This window comes from Rhinoderma darwinii, chromosome 3, assembly GCF_050947455.1.
Source record: "Rhinoderma darwinii isolate aRhiDar2 chromosome 3, aRhiDar2.hap1, whole genome shotgun sequence".
Taxonomy (NCBI): domain Eukaryota; kingdom Metazoa; phylum Chordata; class Amphibia; order Anura; family Rhinodermatidae; genus Rhinoderma; species Rhinoderma darwinii.
The window spans coordinates 159,167,417-159,194,118 of NC_134689.1; the positions used below are offsets into that span (position 1 = coordinate 159,167,417).

The following is a 26,702-nucleotide window of genomic DNA, read 5'->3' on the forward strand; positions in this document are numbered from 1 at the left end:
TTCCCAAAAAGTGGTAGGGTCTCTGAAAGGGTAAGGGGGCAGCGGTTGGTGGGACGCAAAAGGTGGCAGGGGCTCTATGGGGCGCTCTGTCTTGGGGGAGATAAAAAATGGCACAGGCTCTGTTGGGCAAGTAGGCCACACCATAGCAGGGGCTCTGTTGTGTTGAGGGTTGGGCAAGGGGGTCTTTGGGGAAAAGGAGCAAGGCAGGGGGGAGACACAAAATAGCAGAGGCTCTATGTCAGAGGAAGGGGGCAGGTGGGAGACAGTAGGTGGCAGAGGCTCTGTTAAGGGAATAAGGGGCAGGGGGGAAGGCAAAAGGTGACAGAACCAGAAACAGCTTGCCCAGCCTCGGCTCTCTGTGTTGGGGTCAGCAGCTGTGACAGTGAGAGAACACAAACAGGCAGTAGCATCAGGCGCCTTATGACAGTTTACCAATATATGCAACAGTCTCACACAGATACAGTCATCTCTCACTGAAAACTGCTGCTGCTCCTGATCACGGCTGGCTTCAGACTAAAGATTAATGAACTCAGAACTCCTACCGCTGCATTGTAATGAATGTCGTGTCGCTGGGCACTGTATACAGTCCATGTTTACTCAGGGCCCTTTTGGTTTTATCAATACAATATTTGCAGATTCCCCCAGAATGTCCAGGAGACACTTGAAATAAAGGTAGACCCCCCCCCCCTGGAATCCCTGAAGAGCAGGAAAATCTTCTGGGTGCCCCACGTTCTCTTTAAAGTATACTCACCTCTCCTATTCCTACAGTGCTTTTCACTCCTGGATGCCGCCACAGACAACATCCTGATGCTGGCTCCAGAGTCAGAACTTTGTCTGCGCTGACGCCACGGAGTGAAAAGCACTGTAGGAACGTGGAGAGGTGAGTATCTGCACGTCTGGTCTGGGGTCTGTATTACTATAGGGGGTCTGTATGTATTAGGTGATCTGGAGTCTATATTTATTTAAGGGGGTCTGAATTTTTTTAGGTAGCCTGTATTAGTTGAGGTAGTCTGGTCTGGGGTTTGTAATAATTTTGGGGTGTCATGAAGGGGGCCATATGTATTTGTGATTCAATTGGCATAGGTTAGGGACATGTCCTATATAAATGAGCGGGCATAAGGTAAAACAATTTTGTGCTACGCGTGCCCCATTATATGACGCTTTTCCGAATCCCCCTGATGTCCAGCTCAAAAGTTGGCAATTATAGTTTTATTTTTGTGGACAAAACGGGCCCTATGATGTTATGAGGCCTGTTCTTTTCACCAAATTGAAATTATATAGCCCTACAGCCGTCAATGCTAGAGGAGCCATCTTACTCTCCTTGCATGGGGCGATCTCCTGTCTGTGTCCTCTCTTGATCATAAATGCTGCATGTTTTATTTGGAAAACATGAGCGCTCAAACTAAAAACGACTATTTCCGACACTGTAAAAAATCTCCTATTGTATGGTTTTATTTGTGTTGTAGTCTGTATTAAGAAACTTATCATCGAGTCAGACCCCTTTATATTAGGGAATCTAAGAGATTGCCTAGTAACACTAGACTGGGGGCAGCAATTGTGAAAACCAAACATGTGTGTCACTCTGACACCCCTAGTGGCACTACCAAAGGGGCATTGATGATGTACTTATGGGAAGAGATCTTGTCCTAGTGAATTCCCCCCTAAGAAATGGGCAGTACAGTTCAACATACCCACAGCCATGCCATGGTATTACTGTGACAGTAAAATATAATTTGAGAAAATAAAGTTTAATAATCCAAATCTGTATTTGTATTTAACTGTATAGAACTACAGAAAAATAAGTTCTAACCTGCTCAGAACACAGCCTGATTTTCTAATACGTTCCAGTAGTCCTGTTGCCTGAGGCTTGTCATTTAGAAGATTGATAGCCCTGCACTTTTCCAGTACAGCAGGTGTATGGATGAATATCGCCCGAACTGTTAGCGGAGCTACATTTGTACCTGTCTGATTAAACAGATCTCCTCAGTATGACCCTTCTCCTCGGTATCTTTGATTCACGAAGCCCAATTACATCTTAATGTGAACTTTATGGTTGTGACTAACATTTGGGTTAATTAATTAAAGCCAATGCAGAAATTTATGAACATCTTGTAAAGTGAACACATATTTAAGGTCTTTCCAAGCAGAAAAGTCTCAAAAGAATTCTAGAAATATTTATATGTTATACTTGGAAAGTGTCATATACAGTGGATATAAAAAGCCTACAAATCCCTGTTAAAATGCCAGGTTTTTGTCATGTGAAAAAATTAGTACAGAACTTTTTCAACCCTTAATGTGACCCCTAATCTGTACAATTCCCTTGAAAAACAAACTGAAATCATTTAGAGGGGAAAAATAAAAATAACAAAACTACAATAATGTGGTTGCATAAGTGTCAACACCCTCTTATAATTGGGGATGCGGTTGTGTTAAGAATTAGCCAATCACATTTAAACTCAAGTTAAATAGTAGTCAGTACACAGCTGCCATTATTAAAGTTATTCTGAATAACCCTATAAAAAGTTCAGTTCTATTAGGATATTCCTGACATTTTCTTTGTTGCATGTGACAGCAAAAGCCATGGTCTGTAAAGAGCTTACAACACATCAAAGGGATCTGATTATTGAAAGGCATCAGTCAGGAGAAGGGTACCAAAAATTTCTAAGTCATTAGATATACCATGGAACACAGTGAAGACGGTCATCAAGAAGTGGATTACATTTGGCACAACAGTGACATTACCAAGGACTGGACGTCCCCCAAAATTTTGATGAAAAGACAAGACGAAAATTGGTCCGGGAGGCTACCAAGAGGCCTACAGCAACATTAAAGGAGCTGCAGGACTTTCTGGCAGGTACTGGTTGTGTAGTGTATGTGACAACAATCTCCGGTATTCTTCATATGTCTGGCGGGTGGGGTAGGGTGGCAAGACGGAAGCCTTTTCTAACAAAGAAAACATCTATGCCAGGCTATTTTTTGCAAAGACCTACATCAAGTCTGCCAAAAGCATGTGGGAAAATGTGTTATGGTCTGATGTGAACTTTTTGGCCATAATTCCAAAAGGCATGTTTGGCGCAAAGCCAACACTGCACCTCACCAATAAAACACCATACCCACAGTGAAGCATGGTGGAGGCAGCATTATGCTTTGGGGCTGTTTTTCTGTAGCTGGATCTGGGGCTTTAGTCAAGATGGAGGGAATTATGAACAGTTCCAAATATCAGTCAATATTGGCACAAAGCCTGCAGGCCTCTGCTAAAAAGCTGAAGATGAAGAGGAATTTCACCTTTCAGCATGACAACGACCAAAAGCATACCTCCAAAATCAATAAAAGAACGGCTTCACCAGCAGAAGATCAACGTTTTGGATTGGCCCAGCCAGAGCTCAAACCTGAATCCCATTGAAAATCTGTGGGGTGACCTGAAGAGGGCTGTACACAGGAGATGCCCTCGCAATTTGACAGATTTGAAGCGCTTTTGCAAGGAAAAGTGGGCAATAATTGCCAAGTCAAGATGTGCCATGCTGATAGACTTCTACCCAAAAAGACTGAATGCTGTCACAAAGTCAAAGGGTAATTCAACAAAGTATTAATTTAAGGGTGTGCATATTTATGCAACCACATTATTTTTATTTTTCCACCATAAAATATTTCAGTTTGTTTTGTAATGGAATTATACAGATTATAGGTGACATTAAAGGTGGGAAAAAAATGATTTTGTAATATGACAAAAACCTGGCTTTTTAACAGGGGTGTGTAGACTGCAGGGTATTATAACAACCATCCAACAATTGGATCTGCAAGTCCCTAGTGGGACTTAAAAAAAAGTTGAAAAAGTTACAAAAAATGTACAAAAGTAAAAAAGTTAAATGTCAAAATAATAAAATAAAAAATTGCCCTTTTTCCCTCATAAAGTCCTTTTTGTTATTAGAAAAAATAAAAATAAACTATGCATAATTGGTATCGCCGCGTCCGTAAGGGCCTGAACTATAAAAATATAATGTAATATATCCCGCACGGTGACTACCATAAAAAAAATAATAAAAAAACTTTACCAGAATCGCTTTTTTTAGTCACTTCAGCTCCCAAACAATTGAATGAATAGGGATCAATAATTTGCATGTACCCAAAAATGGTACCAATAAAAACTACAGTTTGTTCCGCAAAAAAACAAGCCCTCACACAACTTTTTTTAATGGAAAAAAAAAAGTTGTGGCTCTTAGAATATTGCGACACAAAAATGAAATAATTTTTTTAAATCCGTGATTTTATTGTGCAAACACCGTAAAACATAAAAAAAACTATATACATATGGTATCGGCATAATCGCATTGACCCGCAGAATAAATTAAATATGTCATTTATAAGGCACGGTGAACGCCGTAAATAAAAAGAATAAAAAACAATAGAAGTTTTCACGGCCTAATTATACTAAATTTTGCAAAAAACCTATGGGATCAAAGTGCTCACTATACCCCTAGATAAATTCTCTTTAGGGCTGTAGTTTCCCAAATGGGGACACTTCTGGGGGGTGTCCACTGTTTTGGTCTCTCAGGGGCTTTGCAAATGCGACATGACACCCGAAAACCAATCCAGCAAACTTGAGCTCCAAAAGCCAGATAGCGCTCCTTCGTGTCTGAGCCCTGCCGTGTGTCCAAACAGCCATTTATTACCATATGTGCGGTATTGCCGTAATCAGGAGAAATTGCTTTACAAATCTTGGGGTGCTTTTTCTTATTTATTTCTTGAAAAATTGATAATGTCTAAGTTTTATTGGAAATTTTTTTTTAAATAAAAAGATTTTTATTTTTACGGACTAATTCCACTAAATTCAGCAAAAAACCTGTGGGGTTAAAATCCTCAATATACCCCTAGATAAGTTCCTTGAGGGTGTAGTTTGCCAAATGGTGTCTTTTTGGGGGTGTTTACACTGTTTTGGCCCCACAAGACATTTTCAAACCTGACATGGTGCCTAAAATATATTCTAATAAAAAGGAGGCCCCAAAATCCTCTGTGTGCTCCTTTGTTTCTGAGGCAGGTGCTTCAGTCTATTAGCATGCTAGGGCCACATGTGGGATATTTCTAAAAACTGCAGAATCTGGGCAATAAAACTTTGAGGGGTGCAGTTTTTAAAATTGAATGACTTATGGGGGTTTCTAATATATAAGGCCCTCAAAGCCACTTCAGAACTGAACTGGTACCTATAAAAATAGTTTTTTGAAATTTTCTTGAATATGTGAGAAATTGCTGCTAAAGTTCTAAGCCTTGTAACGTCCTAGAAAAAAAAGGATGTTAAAAAAATGATGCAAACATAAAGTAGACATATGGGGGATGTAAATTAGTAACTATTTTGTGTGGTATTGCTATCTGTTTTACAAGCAGATACATTTAAATTTAGAAAAATGGTAATTTTTGCAAATTTTCTCTAAAGTTTGGTGTTTTTTCACAAACAAATACTGAATTTATTGATCAAATTTTTCCACTAACATAAAGTACAATATGTCACGAGAAAAGGCATTCCCAAGTTATTACCACATAATTCGGCTGCGTCCACAAGGCCAACACAGGCTCAGTCCTGAAGGGGTTACGTATTATTTACTTAAAACCAGAAAACACTTTCAACTAAAGTGTGAATACAATACAGTTATGAATAATACTAGAATCAACTATTATCACCTATCCACCGGATAGGTGATAATTATCTGATCCCTGAAGGCCCCACTGCTTGGACCCCCACCAATGTACCAATCACAAGAACTAGGGTCCCGAATTCCCGTTCTTCCCCACTGTTCAACCACAGTGAGGAGGATATTTAATAGAGCGGGGGTCAAGCATGCGCACTCCCTCTCCATTTAAAGTTTATGGGAATGACTAAAACAGCAGAGTACAAGCTCAACTGTTTCCGTCATTCCCATAGATATTGAATGAAGCAGCAGGCACATGCTCGACCGCCACCCCATACAAGTTCTTTCTTACTGTGGGGCTTAAAGTGAGGAGGAACAGGAGATTCTGAACCCCCATTTTCACGCCCCCAGCGATCAGACAATCATGACCTATCCTGTGGATAGGTGATTATTGTCGTTTCTGGTACCACTCCATTAAGTGTACAACTTTAGTATACCTGTCTTGTTATTCCCTAGTCATATCTACATGCTGTTATTTTTCTAGAATGTCTATTAGTTTCTGGGTCAGATATTACTCTATTCAATGAATGGAAAAAGAAACAGTAAATTTCTTGTTGTAATTCTGTTTCTGAGTTCGTCACAACACAAGTCTATTAACCAATATGGCAGTGTATAATACAAAATATATCTCTTGCTTTAGGTATAGCATGCAGCTAGATCTATACTTCTATGGAGTCAAGACCGATAAAATACCAACATATAGGATGCAATGGAAGATAGTGCTAGAGAGTATCAACAAATAAACTGTGAGACAACATTGCTAGCCGTAATAGATGCACTATATATTGAATCCTACGTAGTAACCAAGATATACTTGGTGCGTCGATCAGAAATTGACAGAAAACCAACCCAAGAAAATATGATCGACTAAAGCACAAATGTAGAGAAAAATACAAATAATTCTTTATTGGAATAAAAACATGAGACAAATAAAAATGGAAATAGGGGATGAGTCACACAGTAAAAAAGGGACGTCTGATCAGTCAAACATGCCAGGTATGGATATTGTGTCCACGTATTATGTTATAGCAATAGAAGTAAATACATGTAATCACATAAGGAACCGTGTCTAGTAAACAACAGCACGGATTCAATCAAGGTGCATCAAATGACAACAGCACAAATAGCAGAGAGGTAAAAAACAGGTGCCGATAGCTGTGGTGATTACCAAGTACGTATATACCATCAATAATAATCACAAGTAGTTACCAAGGTAATATGCACCAAATAGTCCCAGAGTGTGCTTGAGATCAGAAGATGACCAGCAATGATGAGCATAATGGAGTTATGTTTGCTACACAGGACAGAAAAGATAACACTACATACCAGTGGACATGATGGAAGCAAGGATGAAACGTCCTAACCCGACGCGCGTTTCGGCGATTGCCTTTGTCCGGGGTTAGGGTCAAACTACTTGTGCCCGCCTATATATAGTGTAGAGCCATGTCCATGTGTGTAATTAGATGATGTAAGAAGAGGTATCATGGACCGGATGTGGAGAGTCGGCGTCTGATGCGGGATACCAAGATGGCGCTGCCCCACTTCCTGTACCACGTCATCAGAGAGGATGTGAGGCGGCGAGGACTGACCGCGCCCCCCACATCCTGCTCCAATCATAGACAGCGGACGGAAGAGGTCAGTGCCACTCCCCCCCCCGAGGGAAGTCTGTAGTTAACAGAGTGTCCATATCATCAGCGCACTGCCACAGATCGCATGTATGCCAGGAGAGGATTAAACAAGACAGCTGTTTTAGCTGAATAATACAGCTGGAGTATATGTTACAAGCAATGCAATAAAATATCTAGATGTGCCGATGCAAACATAAATAAATCAATCACAAAGGTGAAGGATAGTGAGTGAAAGTGTGGATGGAGTGGAGTGAAATATGGTGTGGTGAAGTGAATGAATAACGCATAAGGGGAATGAATAAAATGAATAAAAAAAGGTTTGTGCCTGGATGTTACTAAGTAAATGGACCAATTAGTGAAAAAATGAAAAGTGTACGACGGTGCCAAAAAGAAATGAAGGGACCGATAATGTGACAACACAAAATGTGAATACGAGGTCAACAGACTGACAGTTTTTGACTGTGATGCAACCTGTACTAAATGCACATGACACAATAGTGTGTAAGGAAATTAAATTTATACGCATATGAACATATCGTACAATACACCATAAGCATACTATATTTAGAGGAAACAGGTCGTCAGTCACATAAAGAGACCATGCTAAAATCTATGCATATAATACATATGCGACGTGAAACATGTGAAAGAAAAACAAGTGCCGAGATAGGAAACACTGTTCAGCGTTGTAATTCTATGTGGATGGGCAGGTGAGTGTAAAAAAGTGAAACACAGTATGTGTATAAAATTAGTATTAAAATCACATAACAATAAAATGCATATAAAAATGCAAAAAAAAAAAAACATGAAAAAAATTTCTCGTTCTTATTTCCTCGTTGTCCTCTATTTGGAACTTTGACTGTGGTCCAATCGGTAGCCTCCTCTGGTGGACACTGTGAATGATACCATGGCTCTGTATATATAAATGGACAAAAAGAGGGTAGTTAGTGCTAAAAAGTGACACAGAAAATGAGGAGAGGGTAAAAACCAAGACCCATGACAGGAGTCAATGGCTACAAAAATGGAGCGAAGCTCAAAGATTCATTTAATCCATGTGGAAACATTGTCCCAAGAGTCCAGATCCAGCGGGTCTCGCATTGTGCAAGCTTTTGTTTTATGGCCCCACCTCTCATGCCACATATTATATGGTCAATTCCCCTCACCTTTAATTTTGAGGGGTCGCAGGAGTGATGTATTTTAAAATGCCGAGCCACAGGTTTCAAATTCTCCAAATTCTCTGCCCCTGATGCCCGCTTAATGTCGGCCATATGTTCTCGTACACGGACCTTTAGCTCCCTGGAAGTGAGACCGACATAAATTTTTGGACAAGGACAAACTGCATAGTACACGACAGCTTTGGTGGTACATGTGATAGAATGAGTTATATTGAAGGTCTTACTTCCTGAGGCATTAGTGAAGGTGTTTGTTTTTTCTACATTGGGGCACGCGACACATTGTCCACAAGGCTTACAACCCCATTTTGGACCCTTGGTCCCAAATGGGTATTTTGATTTTGTTTGATCATAATGACTTTTGACTAGATGATCTTTTAGATTTTTGGATCGTCTAGCTGTAACACTAGGATATTTCGTGATGAACCTATCCAAAGTGGGATCAGATAGTAAGATCGGCCAGTACCTCTTTAGGATTTCTCTCATCTGTTGCCATCGTGAGTGATATCCAGTGATGAATCTCACCTGGTGGAGTTTATCTGTCTTTTGCTTAGGAAACAACAGGTCATCCCTGGGTGTGCGCTTTGCCCTTTGGTAGGCTTTTTTAATGGATCTCCTGCTATAACCCCGTTCCAAAAACCGGTCTTTCAGATCATCTGCCTGTCTTTCGAATAATGGATCAGAGGAGCATATTCTCCTTATTCGCAAAAATTGCCCGATGGGAACCGCTTGGATGGTCTGCGGGGGATGAGATGAAGAAGAATGTAGTAATGCATTCACAGAAGTTTCCTTGCGAAAAACATCGCTGTGAAGGAAACCCTGTTCATCAGTGAAAATTTTGACATCCAGGAAATCCAGACAACTGGGATGTGCTTTATAAGTAAATTTTAAATTTACATCGTTTGTATTCAACCCAATCATAAATGAATCAAGATCCACATGTGTGCCCTTCCAGATGACCAGAATGTCATCAATGTAACGGGTCCAGAGAAGGACCCGTGCCATTGAGTCACTCCCGTCATCTGAAAAGAGATCTCTCTCCCACAGCCCCAGGAATAGGTTCGCGTACGATGGTGCACATGCTGCCCCCATGGCTGTTCCCTGGAGCTGTAAGTAGAAACAACCGTTGAATACAAAAAAGTTGTGTGTTAGGACAAACTCAAGCATCTGAATGATGAATGAGCAGAGTGATTTGTCCAATTCTGACATAGATAGAAAATATTTGACTGCCCTTATCCCGTCTTCATGCTTAATGCATGTGTACAGGGATTCCACATCAATGGTCACAAGGAGCATATCATTGTCAATGCTGACACCGCTGATCTTCTGCAGCAAATCAGCCGTATCACGAATGTATGATGGTAAGTTAATTACAAGGTTTTTGAGATGAAAGTCAATGAATTTACAGATCCCCTCCGTGAGACTGCCCCTACCTGAGATAATGGGCCTTCCTGGTGGGATCTTTTCATTTTTGTGGATCTTGGGTAATAGATACAGGGTTGGTACGGTTGGTTCATCCATTGAAAGTGCCGTGTATAGTTCTTTAGAGATGGTGTTGTCTTCTACTGCCTGCAGAAGTCTGGCCTGTAACTCTGATCTAAAGGACAGCAGGGGGTTAAAAGTTAGTTTCTTGTAACATTGTTTATTCCTCAACTGTCGATTCACCTCTGCCTCATACATGACACACGGCCAGACCACCACATTTCCCCCCTTATCCGCCGCCTTAAATACCACATCGTTGATTTTTTGTAATTGTTTGAGGCTACTTCTCTCTGAGGGAGTTAGGTTATCATTTTTAATGTGCCTTGGAATGTTCCAAAATTCCTGGGTCACTGTTTTAATAAACAGATCAACAGCGGGGCATAAGCTAAGGGCGGGGAACTTCTTGGATTTGGTACGGATGCACACTGGGATATTACCTGTAACATCGTCAATCTTGTGCTCATCCAATAGATGCTCTAAAGCTTTAAGTGCCTGTTGTTCCTCTAAAGTTGGAAAATGTTCGCTGTCCACTGGTTTGTCAAACCATTTTTTAAAGATGAGTGAACGGCCGAAGATGTGTAGGTCTTTCACTGCAGAGAATATGTCAAAACCAGCACTTGGTGAAAACGTCAAGCCTTTGGTTATTAGTTCTAGATCGATATTAGAAAATACGTGTGTTGACAGATTAATTACCTTCAAACTGCTGCTCTGATCCCGTACATCTGGCCGTTTTCTATTGGCCACTTGTCTTTGTGCCAATTTTCTTTTAGGGCGAGTATTGAAGTTGGGTCTATGGGACATGTGATCTGTTTCACTCTGGGAGGACACAGAGGAAATTGAGGGAGTACGGCTACGGCCTCCTGGAGCATGATTTCTTCTCCACCTATATACCTTATTATTTTGGAAGTCTCCGATGTCTCTAGAGAATTTCTTAGATTTAGTGTCTTGAATGTCTTTTTCCCATTCAACAAATTTGGCATCAAGATTATGTTTAAACTTGACCATACTATCTCTGGACATGAGTGGAAAAAATTGAGCCTGGACATTTTCTATTTCTTCATCCATCGACAATATCATTTTCTGGTTGAGGTCAACCAGAAGCTCCATGAATTTCCTCGAGCTCTGGTTGCACACCTCTTCCCATTTGGACGTGAACTCTTCCTCAATAATGGGGAAGGAAGGGAAGATTTGAATTCTCAAGCCCCTTGGGACAAGGTTTCTCTGGATGTAATTTTCCAGGAAGGTTTTATTCCACCACACTTTCATGCGGCGGTGTAACAGATTTGTGTATTTACTCTGAAGCTCGCTGACATTTCTGCAAACATTAAAACCAAATACTGGGGACTCATCCTTGAAAACCTGTTCCATCTGGGATCGCCAGGCACATTCCCTGGCTTTATAATCCATGGGGCCCGTGGTATTGAGCTCTGTGAGAACACAGAAAAAATTAAGTACAAGACCGATAAAATACCAACATATAGGATGCAATGGAAGATAGTGCTAGAGAGTATCAACAAATAAACTGTGAGACAACATTGCTAGCCGTAATAGATGCACTATATATTGAATCCTACGTAGTAACCAAGATATACTTGGTGCGTCGATCAGAAATTGACAGAAAACCAACCCAAGAAAATATGATCGACTAAAGCACAAATGTAGAGAAAAATACAAATAATTCTTTATTGGAATAAAAACATGAGACAAATAAAAATGGAAATAGGGGATGAGTCACACAGTAAAAAAGGGACGTCTGATCAGTCAAACATGCCAGGTATGGATATTGTGTCCACGTATTATGTTATAGCAATAGAAGTAAATACATGTAATCACATAAGGAACCGTGTCTAGTAAACAACAGCACGGATTCAATCAAGGTGCATCAAATGACAACAGCACAAATAGCAGAGAGGTAAAAAACAGGTGCCGATAGCTGTGGTGATTACCAAGTACGTATATACCATCAATAATAATCACAAGTAGTTACCAAGGTAATATGCACCAAATAGTGCCAGAGTGTGCTTGAGATCAGAAGATGACCAGCAATGATGAGCATAATGGAGTTATGTTTGCTACACAGGACAGAAAAGATAACACTACATACCAGTGGACATGATGGAAGCAAGGATGAAACGTCCTAACCCGACGCGCGTTTCGGCGATTGCCTTCGTCCGGGGTTAGGGTCAAACTACTTGTGCCCGCCTATATATAGTGTAGAGCCATGTCCATGTGTGTAATTCGATGATGTAAGAAGAGGTATCATGGACCGGATGTGGAGAGTCGGCGTCTGATGCGGGGTACCAAGATGGCGCTGCCCCACTTCCTGTACCACGTCATCAGAGAGGATGTGAGGCGGCGAGGACTGACCGCGCCCCCCACATCCTGCTCCAATCATAGACAGCGGACGGAAGAGGTCAGTGCCACTCCCCCCCCACGAGGGAAGTCTGTAGTTAACAGAGTGTCCATATCATCAGCGCACTGCCACAGATCGCATGTATGCCAAGAGAGGATTAAACAAGACAGCTGTTTTAGCTGAATAATACAGCCGGAGTATATGTTACAAGCAATGCAATAAAATATCTAGATGTGCCGATGCAAACATAAATAAATCAATCACAAAGGTGAAGGATAGTGAGTGAAAGTGTGGATGGAGTGGAGTGAAATATGGTGTGGTGAAGTGAATGAATAACGCATAAGGGGAATGAATAAAATGAATAAAAAAAGGTTTGTGCCTGGATGTTACTAAGTAAATGGACCAATTAGTGAAAAAATGAAAAGTGTACGACGGTGCCAAAAAGAAATGAAGGGACCGATAATGTGACAACACAAAATGTGAATACGAGGTCAACAGACTGACAGTTTTTGACTGTGATGCAACCTGTACTAAATGCACATGACACAATAGTGTGTAAGGAAATTAAATTTATACGCATATGAACATATCGTACAATACACCATAAGCATACTATATTTAGAGGAAACAGGTCGTCAGTCACATAAAGAGACCATGCTAAAATCTATGCATATAATACATATGCGACGTGAAACATGTGAAAGAAAAACAAGTGCCGAGATAGGAAACACTGTTCAGCGTTGTAATTCTATGTGGATGGGCAGGTGAGTGTAAAAAAGTGAAACACAGTATGTGTATAAAATTAGTATTAAAATCACATAACAATAAAATGCATATAAAAATGCAAAAAAAAAAAACATGAAAAAAATTTCTCGTTCTTATTTCCTCGTTGTCCTCTATTTGGAACTTTGACTGTGGTCCAATCGGTAGCCTCCTCTGGTGGACACTGTGAATGATACCATGGCTCTGTATATATAAATGGACAAAAAGAGGGTAGTTAGTGCTAAAAAGTGACACAGAAAATGAGGAGAGGGTAAAAACCAAGACCCATGACAGGAGTCAATGGCTACAAAAATGGAGCGAAGCTCAAAGATTCATTTAATCCATGTGGAAACATTGTCCCAAGAGTCCAGATCCAGCGGGTCTCGCATTGTGCAAGCTTTTGTTTTATGGCCCCACCTCTCATGCCACATATTATATGGTCAATTCCCCTCACCTTTAATTTTGAGGGGTCGCAGGAGTGATGTATTTTAAAATGCCGAGCCACAGGTTTCAAATTCTCCAAATTCTCTGCCCCTGATGCCCGCTTAATGTCGGCCCTATGTTCTCGTACACGGACCTTTAGCTCCCTGGAAGTGAGACCGACATAAATTTTTGGACAAGGACAAACTGCATAGTACACGACAGCTTTGGTGATACATGTGATAGAATGAGTTATATTGAAGGTCTTACTTCCTGAGGCATTAGTGAAGGTGTTTGTTTTTTCTACATTGGGGCACGCGACACATTGTCCACAAGGCTTACAACCCCATTTTGGACCCTTGGTCCCAAATGGGTATTTTGATTTTGTTTGATCATAATGACTTTTGACTTGATGATCTTTTAGATTTTTGGATCGTCTAGCTGTAACACTAGGATATTTCGTGATGAACCTATCCAAAGTGGGATCAGATAGTAAGATCGGCCAGTACCTCTTTAGGATTTCTCTCATCTGTTGCCATCGTGAGTGATATCCAGTGATGAATCTCACCTGGTGGAGTTTATCTGTCTTTTGCTTAGGAAACAACAGGTCATCCCTGGGTGTGCGCTTTGCCCTTTGGTAGGCTTTTTTAATGGATCTCCTGCTATAACCCCGTTCCAAAAACCGGTCTTTGAGATCATCTGCCTGTCTTTCGAATAATGGATCAGAGGAGCATATTCTCCTTATTCGCAAAAATTGCCCGATGGGAACCGCTTGGATGGTCTGCGGGGGATGAGATGAAGAAGAATGTCCTCGCCGCCTCACATCCTCTCTGATGACGTGGTACAGGAAGTGGGGCAGCGCCATCTTGGTACCCCGCATCAGACGCCGACTCTCCACATCCGGTCCATGATACCTCTTCTTACATCATCTAATTACACACATGGACATGGCTCTACACTATATATAGGCGGGCACAAGTAGTTTGACCCTAACCCCGGACGAAGGCAATCGCCGAAACGCGCGTCGGGTTAGGACGTTTCATCCTTGCTTCCATCATGTCCACTGGTATGTAGTGTTATCTTTTCTGTCCTGTGTAGCAAACATAACTCCATTATGCTCATCATTGCTGGTCATCTTCTGATCTCAAGCACACTCTGGCACTATTTGGTGCATATTACCTTGGTAACTACTTGTTATTATTATTGATGGTATATACGTACTTGGTAATCACCACAGCTATCGGCACCTGTTTTTTACCTCTCTGCTATTTGTGCTGTTGTCATTTGATGCACCTTGATTGAATCCGTGCTGTTGTTTACTAGACACGGTTCCTTATGTGATTACATGTATTTACTTCTATTGCTATAACATAATACGTGGACACAATATCCATACCTGGCATGTTTGACTGATCAGACGTCCCTTTTTTACTGTGTGACTCATCCCCTATTTCCATTTTTATTTGTCTCATGTTTTTATTCCAATAAAGAATTATTTGTATTTTTCTCTAAATTTGTGCTTTAGTCGATCATATTTTCTTGGGTTGGTTTACTTCTATGGAGTCAGTAGATTTCATCCTATACAAACATTAAAGTTTTACGATTTCAGTGTTCATCATCACTTTTATTTGTATTCTGAGGGAAATTCCATTTAAAATATAGCAACAGGGGGTCATTATTTGTTCTCTCATATGTAGTGTCTTTTATGTTTGTTTCCTCAGGAAAAATACGTGAACATTATTCATATAGAATCAAGAAAGCCCAAAAATGGCAGCTCTGAGGCAGAGGTCTATACAGAATTTGATTGCACTAAGAAAAAAGCCCAGGAATTAATTCATCTGCTAAAGCTTCAACCAAATGTCATCTCCTTGAATCCCGCAGAAAGAAAATGGCGAGAAGATGAAGGCAAGAACTGTTTCTGTAACAACACGTATAAATCATGAGGTTTTTAAGGATTTATGTTTACCGAGATTATTGTTGATAATTTTATTTACAAATAGTAAAGTGTTGTACTATTTCATTAATTAGTAGACGTAGGATAATTTGCAGTTAAATTCGTTTCCCCCTCTTAAGCATTTATGGCGTATACACAGTTCATGCCATAAATGTCTGACAGGACGGGTACTAACTCTGGGACCTCCACGTCTCTTGACAAAACGGGTCCCACAACCCATTTTGCTAATGCATTGGCTAGAATGTTGAGGTGGTTGTGCCCTGAGATCGCACTCTCCATTGAAGCTACAGAAATAGCCATGCGGTGCTTGCTTGGCTATTCCCAACTCCCAGAGACTTCAATGGAGAGAACCACGCCTAAGTGCAGCGACATTTTTTTTACAACAAGCTGCCATTTTCCCAATGAGTTGGGGTCATAGAAGGCGGATTGCCACCTATCAAGTATTTATAGTGTATACTGTGGATGTAAGGTATCTTCCTCTGACATTGAGAGGCTGCAGGGCAAATAAAGTATAAGTGCATAAATTAGAATTTGGCCATATCATAGCTGTGTTCCCAGATCATGACACCAGGCCTCATGAGTTATTTACTTTCTTTCCTATTATTTTTTTAAAGCTAATTTTAAGCGCTTATTCAGACAAGCGTGATTGAAACAACGCACAGCACACAGCCCCATTGATTTCAATGGGGCTATTCACACATGCGTTGTTTTTCACGCAGCGTGTGTTCGTTGCATGAAACTCACTGCATGTCCTATATTGGTGCATCTTCACACACCTAGTTGCCCATCGAAGTCTATGGGTGCGTGAAAACCACGGACAGCACACGGACGCACATCCGTGTGTTATCCGTGTTTCACTCATAAATTACATTGAAAAAAAAAGAAGTACTTGCAAGTGCGTGAAAAACATATGCCACATGCAAAGCACACTGATGCAAAAACGCAACGCACACAGAGATTTACACGCGTAAATCTGTCACTCTCGTGTGAATGTAGCCTAAAGCTGGTATCACAAATAAAACCATTCATAGGGTTGACCTTGAAGGGCCTCCTTTTTATTGCACTTATCATTCATTTCTTAACGCAATATGATGTATAGTCGGGCTCCCGCTGTAACAGCCGGGATCATTGAAGTCTCTGATCCCTGCTATGTAACCGCTTGGATTCTTTGGTTAATAACCTGTGGTATCTAAGGTGTTTGACAGAGGGATGGGGCTCACTCCATCGGCCCATAGCGATGCGATCGCTGTGCCGATGGGTTACCATGGCAGCCACTATGGATGTATACAACGCTGTGCCTGGTAAGCTGTGAAGAGGCCGCCGTGTTTGTCGATGCGCCCACTTCAGTCAACTGATCAGCAGGGCGTGCCACGAGTCGAACCCCCACCGATCTGATATTGATGACCTATCCTTGGGATAGGCCATCAATATAAAATTCCCTGAGAACCCCTTCAATGATTCGTAGAATTTAAGTTAAATTATTATTTATACCACATGGTGTAAAAAACCTAAATGATGGTGGATTTGCTGTTTTTTCTCATTTCCCCTCCTAATTTTTTTTTTAAATTTGCGAATAGTTAAAAATTGTACTACTAAAAACTACAACTCCTTCTGCAAAAAACAAGCCCTCATATGGCTTCGTCGACAAAAAATAAAGTTATGGCTCTTGGTATGTGGAGGCCCAAAAAATGACTTTTTTCCGTAATACATGATTTTACTGTACAAAAGTACTAAACAAAAGTACTAAAATTACGTAAAAAAAAAAAAAAGATTACCGTACTCGTAGAATAAATTTAACATGTTAATTCTCCGCACAATAAGGAGCAAAAAAAAAACATTATTTTTTTTTTACAAAAGCTAGTCAATTAATTATTTGTAGACCAACACAGAAAATACAATTTGTCACACAAAAAACAAGCCATCGTACAGCTACTTTGATGGAAGAATAAAAAGTTATGGCTGTCGGAATGTAAGTTAATTATGTTGTGTGTGTTGAATATCTTTGACAATAGTGTGTTTTGCGGTCTAGTGGTAAAAGGGCATCCTTTTGACTTCTTTTTTTTTTAAATTATTTTCTGAGTTGCAATTCCAATAAAGTCTCAACTCTCTGAAGTATTAATTCATTGCGGAATCCTACAGACTCAAATATTTTTGCAGGGACTATGTATGCTAGACCACACCTTAATACCTTTGAGACTAAGGAGATGTTGGGGGTCACGCATTATAGTTAAGAAGGGCTGTAGACACATAACATGTACCACCAGTACTTCTGCCTTTTGCATTTTACAAGGGAGGAGCAATGGTTCTCAGCTCTGGAGTTTGGGTCATATATACGTTTTAAAAAAAAAAGAATGGGCGAGGAGGAAGAGGGGAAATACGTGAGCAATTTGTTTGTGCTGGAGCCCTTCTTTTATTATTAAATTTAATACTCTATTCTTTCTTTCCAGTAGAACTTGATGGAGTCCCCTGGTTTCCAAGAAAGATCTCAGAACTTGATAAATGTTCCCACAGAGTGCTAATGTATGGTTCTGAATTGGATGCTGATCACCCTGTAAGTATGATATATCTGGTACATGACGATAGATGATATATATATATATATATATATATATATATAAATAATGAAGAGGCAGCACTCCAAGGAAATTGGTGAAAAAAGGTGGTGTGTTTATTCACCCCAGGCAGGCAACGTTCCGATCCGTCTCTATGGGATCTTTGTCAAGCCTTGACAAAGATCCCATAGAGACGGATCAAAACGTTGCCTGCCTGGGGTGAATAAACACACCACTTTTTTTCACCAATTTCCTTGGAGTGCTGCCTCTTCATTTTTTTGGATTTCATTAACAAGGTGCCTTTTTGTGATGTGGACTGAATACATTATACCCTTTTTGCTTATTGGAGTGCTGCAAGATCTCTTTTTCAAAATTGTATTTAGTCCAAAGGATTGGGACTACTTGCTGGGCACCCAGACATATTTTCCCTAGGGTGAGTGCTGCTGCTTTTCTCTTTTGTCTATATATATATATATATATATATATATATATATATATATAAACTTTGAAGGCACGTATGTTATAGGCTTTAGGGGCACATTCAGCGCTAAATGAATTGCATTCTTGTGAACATTTTAACGGAAATTTTAAGGTCAATATATTTCTCCTTATGACAGTTCCAGGTGACATCTGCAGATTATTTTTTAATTATATATGGTGTCAAAATTTTTCACCCCTCCCAGACTTATTCATGTTTTCTTGTATAAAATCCCAGGGAATATAATTAGCATAATTTTATTAGCATGAAAAAGTGTTTATTGTCAAACTGAAAACAAATATCTTCACAGGGAACTAATTAATTCCAATTATGAAAAACAAATAATTGATTTCATACCTCCCCCAACTAACACTCATCTAAATTAAGGAACTGGAACAACTAATTGGATTTAATAGTCACATACTAAAACTGTCCGTGTTTGGCCGACAGCTACTTCAACTGACAATCACAACAGCTGAGCGTGCATGTTTTTTCAATGAGAAGAGGGGAGTAGGCTGCCAGACTCAACTGGCAAAGGCTTTTATCCCATGGGATGAAATTCAACATCTGCCGTCAGGGGAGAGCCCCAATACACATTACATAGAAATCCTATCCTGCCCAATTTGGTGGATTAAACCGACTTTTATCTAATGTGTATGGCCAGTTTTAGTCAATTAGAAATCACAATTGATGTGTTTAAAGGGAATGTGTTGCTAGGAAAAAATGTATTTTTTTTTTTTAGTTAAACAATTAGTGTGTAGGTGATTAAACATTGTTCTAATTTTTTTTATTTTTTTCACGAGTCAGGAAATATTATAAATTAGATTCTAATTTATAATATTTCCCAGCACTGGTCACTAGATGGAGCAATTCCCAAAATTGCAGCATTGCATGTGGTAAAGCAACCACATTGCTTTATGCTGCAAAATTGGAAAAAAATCCTTCGCTCTAGTGAGCTCTCAGAATCCCCCCCTCATTTATCCTGGCTAGTGCCGGGAGAAACGAGGGGATTGAACGGTCAAACCTCCTACACTGTGTGTCGCCATTTTTTGAGCTAACACACAGTGTAGTAGGTTTACATACAGTAGTAAACACACACTGAAACACGAACATACATAGAAATCACTTACCTGCTCCAGTCGCCGCCGCTCCCTCCGGTCCGTCCGCTCCGTCTGCTGCCGCTGCTCCAAGTGCACAAGTCCGGAAGTCGCGACCGGAAGTAGTAATCTTACTGTCCGGCCGCGACTTCCGGTCTACAGGAAAATGGCGCCAGACGGCGCTCAGTTCAACTTGGACTGTGTGGGAGCGGCGCATCCCACACAGACGGCGTACAGCATAGTGGATGGAACTGGCCCCGTTCGCATTCACTATGGGACTGTAGCTGCCGTATTCCATGTCTGTATGTGTCGTTAATCGACACATACAGAAATGGAAAAAAAAAGGCAGCCCCCATAGGGAAGAAAAAGTAAAAAAATAAAAAAAAGTAACACACAAACACACAAATAAATACAAAAGTTTTTAATAAAACACTAACATCAAACTGATATAAAAAATTTTTTTGGGGTGACACTGTTCCTTTAAGAGTGCTTTCACATGTGCGGCACTGACTTTTTGCTTCAAGGTAAATTACCGCTCGGGGTGCATTTTACCACAAATTGTCATGGTTTTTGGCCACACGGCTTCTACAGGTGAAACAAGCTGAAATAACTTTCACCTTCAGAAGCCGTGCGGCTAAAAAACACATTGCGAAACCACGACCACCAGTCAAGTAAAACATAACTTTTAATTGTCCTACAGTAAAAATTCAACCGAAGTTAAGTGTTACTAAAGCAAACCAAATTATATACCAAAGCGGCCAGGGACAAAAGCAAAAATATTCAAAGCCAGACAAAATATGAATAAGGAAGTCACAGATTTCTATTTTTTTTCATGCAGATCCCTATGATGTAACTTAAAGAGGATCTGTCACTAGTTTAGTAATGCCCTATCTCGTAGCTAATCTAATAGGCGCTGTCACACTGATAATGCTAGTGAAAATTGTGTCCCAAAAAGTTTATTATTTTAAAAGTTATGAGCTTTTTTCTAAATATGCAAATGAGGCTTTACAAGACAAGTGGGCGTCAACATCAGCGATTCTGCTGAGGTGGAGTTACCTCACAACCTCTGACGCTGTCCTATCAGCATGAAGCTGCTTCACACAGTGTGAGAGACTGAGGCTGGAGGGAAGGGAGATCACTTCAAACAGCCAGATATCCGCCTAGAACAGTGGTTCTGGCGTCATATGAAAGATGAGATTCTAGCTGTGATACAACCGGAGATATCAACAGTTGAATACACAGTTGGGAATGGATGCTGTATATTATATGATCAGGCTGTGTTGCTATGCAAGGAAGGCGGAGAAGCTATATGCTGATTGGACAGCATCATATAGAAAACATTACACCGCCCAAAGTGAAAAGAAAGAGTCACTTCCCATTTGGCTATTAGAGCTAGATTAGGATATTTAGAAAAATGCTCATAACTTTGCAAACAATAAACATTTTTGAAAAAAACGCACACTGTAGTTATCAGCATCATAGCGCCTATTAGATTAGTTAGGGTATAGGGAATTAATAAACTGGTGACAGATCTTCTTTAGGGGCAACCCTATTCTATAACCTATCCCTTAAAATGCCCTGATAATTGCCTAGTCAGGTCGTAAAGGCATACAAAACAAGTAAACGGCAAGTCACATAGTGACCAAGGAGACCTATGTCCCTGGTTCCCAGTGGTCACTTAATTATAGAACAATAGGATGGTTCCAGCACGTTATATAAAGCAGATGACTTGCCTTCTATATCTTGTATACATGCCTTGTAGACTTTGCTGTTAGACTGGATTCACACGAGCATGTTCGGTCCGTAAAGGACGGAACGTATTTAGACGGAACGTATTTCGGGCACAAGTCCCGGACCCTACACACTGCAGGGAGCCGGGCTCCTAGCATCATAGTTATGTACGATGCTAGGAGTCCCTGCCTCTCCATGGAACTACTGTCCCGTACTGAAAACATGATTACAGTACGGGACAGTTGTCCCGCAGCGAGGCAGGGACTCCTAGCGTCGTACATAACTATGATGCTAGGAGCCCGGCTCCCTGCAGTGTGTACGTTCCGTCCTTTACGCACTGAACATGCTCTTGTGAACACAGCCTTAGATACAATCCTTATGTGTATCAGTAATGAGACCACCACAGTTCATAGAAAAAACACAGTGTTTATGACTATCGGGCATTTAACTATCAACTGCTTCTATATAAACAAGAAACAAGCACCTTTAGAGATGCATTTACAAGCCTTGGTTATAGTTGCCTTTACATAAATATCATAGGCACCAGCTTCACTGTCATCACATTTATACCTGATCCTCTGGTCTCTATGCATGGTTTATAACTCATGGCTTTGTAACACAGCAAACAATGAACTCTGAAGGAAATGCCAGCTGCGATTTCATTGAGCTTCCCTCTGACGGGATTAGTATGAGTTAGGGCATGACACAAGTGTAGAGACAATAAATGTGGAAAGTTTGTAATTCACACGTAGAATGCTGGAGCAAAAAAAAAAGGAAAAAGTTGGTTTCTGAGTTATAGCTTTAAATGTTCAGCTCTTAAATAGTGCGCAGCTGGGCTCTTTACCTCATAAACCACTGCAAACACACGCCAGATATCTCTACCTCAGCTGACAAGAGCAGTTCAAAAATGTCTTTCCCAACTATCAAGATTGGCTTTTTGATGAATTATCGTCTGTCAATTGGATTGCAAAGAGTAGATAAATCAAAGAGTCATATAAATATTACTTTATAGCCAGCCGTAATTAGTATTGGGATTGCTATGATAAGCTCTGCTATTTAGCTGCCTGCCATCTGTATAGATCATGGTGGATTAATGAAAGCCCAAATTAACAGTCCACCCTGTCAGTGCAGATGCTGTTTAATCAAGAATTACTTCAGACTGGTTAGACCCCTTGGGATTATTCTAGCAATCATTTAAACCAACATCTATTCCCTTCCCTCTCTGGGTGGGAGATACTGAAAAACGGTATATTTACTGTCCAATTCCATTAGGCCAGTTTACAACGGTACTTAAAAAAGCCGAATGTTTTTCTTTAAGAATCTACAAAACGGAGAGATGCGTTCCTGGAGTTCAGCTTCAAACATGTCAGCACTTTGAAGTGAACTGGTTTATCGGAATTTAATTTCATCCTCAAAGTGGCAATTTCCTTTTCAGCTGATATTTTTTTGCTGCCTGCAACATCTGGAAAATAAAAGGGGTTCAAATTAAGATTGATATCCTCCATCTTTTGTCGAATAATGAAAAGCTCATTTGTATTCGGCAAATAACAAGAAATGTAGGCAGAGCGCTGACATTTACAACATCTCTACTTATTGTGTGCGTGTTTTATAGCATATTTTAAGCCCCTGTATGTGTTTCTTTTACAGCGCCGAAAAACTGCACAGTATATGTGCAATACTCTTAAATAACAAAAACAGACTTTTCTAAAATTTGCTGTGATATTTCATAGTTTATAATGCAGTTAAATCACTTGACATCCTAATCTGAGGAGACATTAAAATGTAAAGGATTCACTGAAACTGTTTTTACTTAAAGTTCTGCTTACAGAGAAATTTTCATGGCGTGTAGAAATAAAGCGTATATTATTATAATACCGTTGATGTTTTATAACCCATTTACAACAATTTCTCACAGTACTCCATGCTGGTAAATTTGCTTTCGTGTGATTTAATGGAGGGATTATCAACTCTTTCCTCAAGTACATCTAAAGGGCCTTCTAAGACTACCATAGTTTAACTATTGAGGGGTTATGTGAGCTTTACATGGCTCTCCCAATATGAGTGTCTATATTTTTTACTAAAACAAGACGTCACAAGTATAAAGGGGAAGAGAGGTGGGAAAGTGAAGGTCTATGACACAGTGGAAAGGTAAGGGTGAATGACGCTCAATGAATCATGGTACTGAAGAAGATCCAGGGACATGTAATTCTTGGGATACAATTGGCAAATCCATATCGGTTACAACAACCTAGGAACTGTCCAAAAGTAGGGTGGTGGGGAAACAGATCAATGGGGGTATCCTTAAACAAATAAGATATGATATTTGGGAGGTAGTTTACGAATCTAGTAACATTGGTGCCTTTATACATAGGCCACTCCAGGCATTGTTGCATGTAATTTTTTACCTATTTCCTATAGGGAGCAGTAACTTAAAGGGGTTTCTGATTAATTACTTCTATGTCATATCCAATGAATATGCTATAAATGTCAACTCAGTGGCTGCCAGGCCCCCATTTTGGGTCAAGAATTAGCTGCACATATGTGGTCACTCTTAAATATAGTCTATAGGAGATACAGAAACAGCTTACTCAACCTTTTCTTCATCTCCTATACACATTAATAGAGAGTGACCACAAGTGTGCACCAGTCGTCAGGTTCTCGGGTTTGGTGGAGAAACCAGCAGTCAAACTTCATTGATCTGAACTTTTTTGCATGTCTAGCGGATATTACCGTTATGTTCTTTTGTGCTCCCCAATAAAGCATGGAAAAAATATATCTAGCGGTGGCTTAAACCTTTCTTGCATATTGCACTTCTATGGTGGATCTAGGTGGAACCCAACCACAAATTAACACGCCTCGACCTAACCTGGTGCACACGATACCTATGTGGATGTCCAATGGATATGCCATAAGCGTAATTTGTCAGAAAATTCCTTTAATTTGCACATATAGCTTTCCCATATAGATAATTATATTAAACAATTACACGCCAAAACACCAGTTGCCTTTATCTGACAGTAGAATCTTCCATCACAATAGAGACTGCTGTTTATGGCAGACTGTATTTTTCTATGGAATGCTAAGGATTGAAGATTTTGATTAGCCCCTCAGTTCTCTGCTGCATTATTGCATAGCTCCCAATAACAACATGAATGTTTCTGATCAGACAGGCAAATTAGGGAATGGCTATACACACACACACACACACACACACACACACACACACACACACACACACACACACACACACACACATAATATATATAAAAATAAAGCTCTTTAATGTAGAAGTGTAGGTTGACCATATTCTGATATGGCATGTCTATGCACACACCGAGTGTACTTATAGTTAACATAGTAAAGATTGATACCATCATTAACATTTAATATCAAAACACAGTTACAGCCATAGCTATAATGGATTACAATACAACACTTCTCCCTCTGCAATAAACATCACATGATATATTACCCTTCGTATGGCAATAGATGTTTATATGGTAATAGATGTTCAAATATATATTCCTTGTATGTACAGTATTCCCTACCATGACATCGATCATACATTACATAGTTGCTCTGATATTATTAAAACAGGAATTGAAGAATGAAATGATGAATACATGTGCTGCTCAAAACATATTAATGTCAAAACTTCATGTTATTAGATCCAACACTCACCCCAGGAGCTGATCAAGAAGGGTTGTGGAAAAACAACGTAGTTTGAATTTACAATGCATTCGTTTGGAACGGTCCCTCTGAATGTATGGAGAGATGTATGCAACTGTATGCCTATACTGCTGCATATGTCTGACATTGTGTCTGCTGTATACAATTGTATGTATGCAGTCATATTGAAAATTGCAGTTGCCCTATTGGAACTGCAGGATCTTAATATATCCTCTGCCAAACAACACCGTTTTAGCATTCGTTTGCCTGTTTAAACATTTTTGTGGTGTATACGCCAACAGTGCACCACAATTGTGTTATGAATCGAGCCTTACAGGGTGATATCTGCCTAGAGTGTTTCCAGTCTGAAAGCTCTGACGTTACTTTCAGTCTTGTAGTAGTTAATTTTTTTTTATTGTGCTGTGTTAAATACATTGCTGTTCATTCAAATTGTGTGTATTTCTTTATACATTTTTTTTCCTTTAAAAAATAAAATAAAAATCTTGTCTATTTTTTAATGCACTGTTTTTTTAAAATAGGGATTTAAGGACAATGTATATCGACAAAGAAGGAAATACTTTGTGGATGTGGCCATGAGCTATAAATAGTAAGTATATGTCACTGTTTTGTTACATCTTTAAGACTATATTATGTACATTTATGTTAAAAGATTTAAATATTGGGCTGCGAAATGGTTGTTTAGTTCATCCATATTATTGCAGAATTATTACACTAAATGTTTTATTTATAGATATTATACAAAAGGAACCTGAGAAAACTTAAAACTGTGTTTAAATTATTACTGCATTTATGTAAAGTGCATTTAAACGTATTTATTGCTTCATTTTAAATTTAATCAGGCAAATTATGAGCTATCTGAGTTTGGAGATCTGTAAAATTCTGGTTTCTTGAAGCTGCCACTAGGGGGAGCTTGTTAAAGCATATATTAAATTTATTATTCAGTTTAATGGGAGATGTACATATCTGTCTTTAGTTAGCTTCTCCTCCAAATCAAAGTTCTTACCCCCCATATTATGAATTATAGACCGTAAATAAAAACCTCTGAAATGATTAGTGGACGTTAAATAAATGACTTGAGAAAATTGCACTTATTTAGATGAAAAGGAAAAACCGCTGGAATAATAGGAACACTTTAAGAAAAAGACTAAAAAAAATTTAGCTGACCCCTTGAGGTTATTCGAAACATTAATTGCAGTCATATTTTTATATCGGTCTTTTCACATTATTGTTGAATCTGAATGTATACTGTGTATATATATATATATATATATATATATATATATATATATATATATATATATATATATATATATATATATATATATATATCCAGAAGTGAGAACGTGAAGCAGCACTCAAATAAAGTGAATTTGTTCATCCAACATGGCACCACAACGTTTCACCTCCTCTATGAAGGCATTTTAAAGTTAAATATTTATTAAAATATATAAAGGCCACAATAAAAGCCATTATTCTCCAAATGAAAACTTTAAACAATGGGGAATCTTCAGGGTAATTGCTGCTTAGCAAAATTACATCAAGGGAGCAGTGATAACTCATCCTGAAAATCCCAAAAGATCTCAGAACAGTCAATGTTCATGCTACATATAGAGAGACTGGGCTACACAGCAAGACAAGTAGCAAACTCAAAACCACTTGTCTCACGCTTGTAACAAAAAACACCTGGATAGTCCCATCAAAT

General features: G+C 39.5%; 1 protein-coding gene across 2 annotated transcripts in view; it reads left to right on the forward strand.

Annotated features, from left to right (window-relative positions):
- Positions 1 to 26,702, forward strand: part of LOC142749225 (tryptophan 5-hydroxylase 2-like) — a 243,072-nt gene that overhangs the window by 16,620 nt on the left and 199,750 nt on the right. For both annotated transcript variants that reach the window (XM_075856963.1, XM_075856964.1), the window contains exons 3-5: positions 15,220 to 15,403; positions 17,903 to 18,003; positions 25,519 to 25,586. In XM_075856963.1, coding sequence (XP_075713078.1) covers positions 15,220 to 15,403; positions 17,903 to 18,003; positions 25,519 to 25,586 — 353 coding nt within the window. The remainder of the gene's footprint in view (positions 1 to 15,219; positions 15,404 to 17,902; positions 18,004 to 25,518; positions 25,587 to 26,702) is intronic.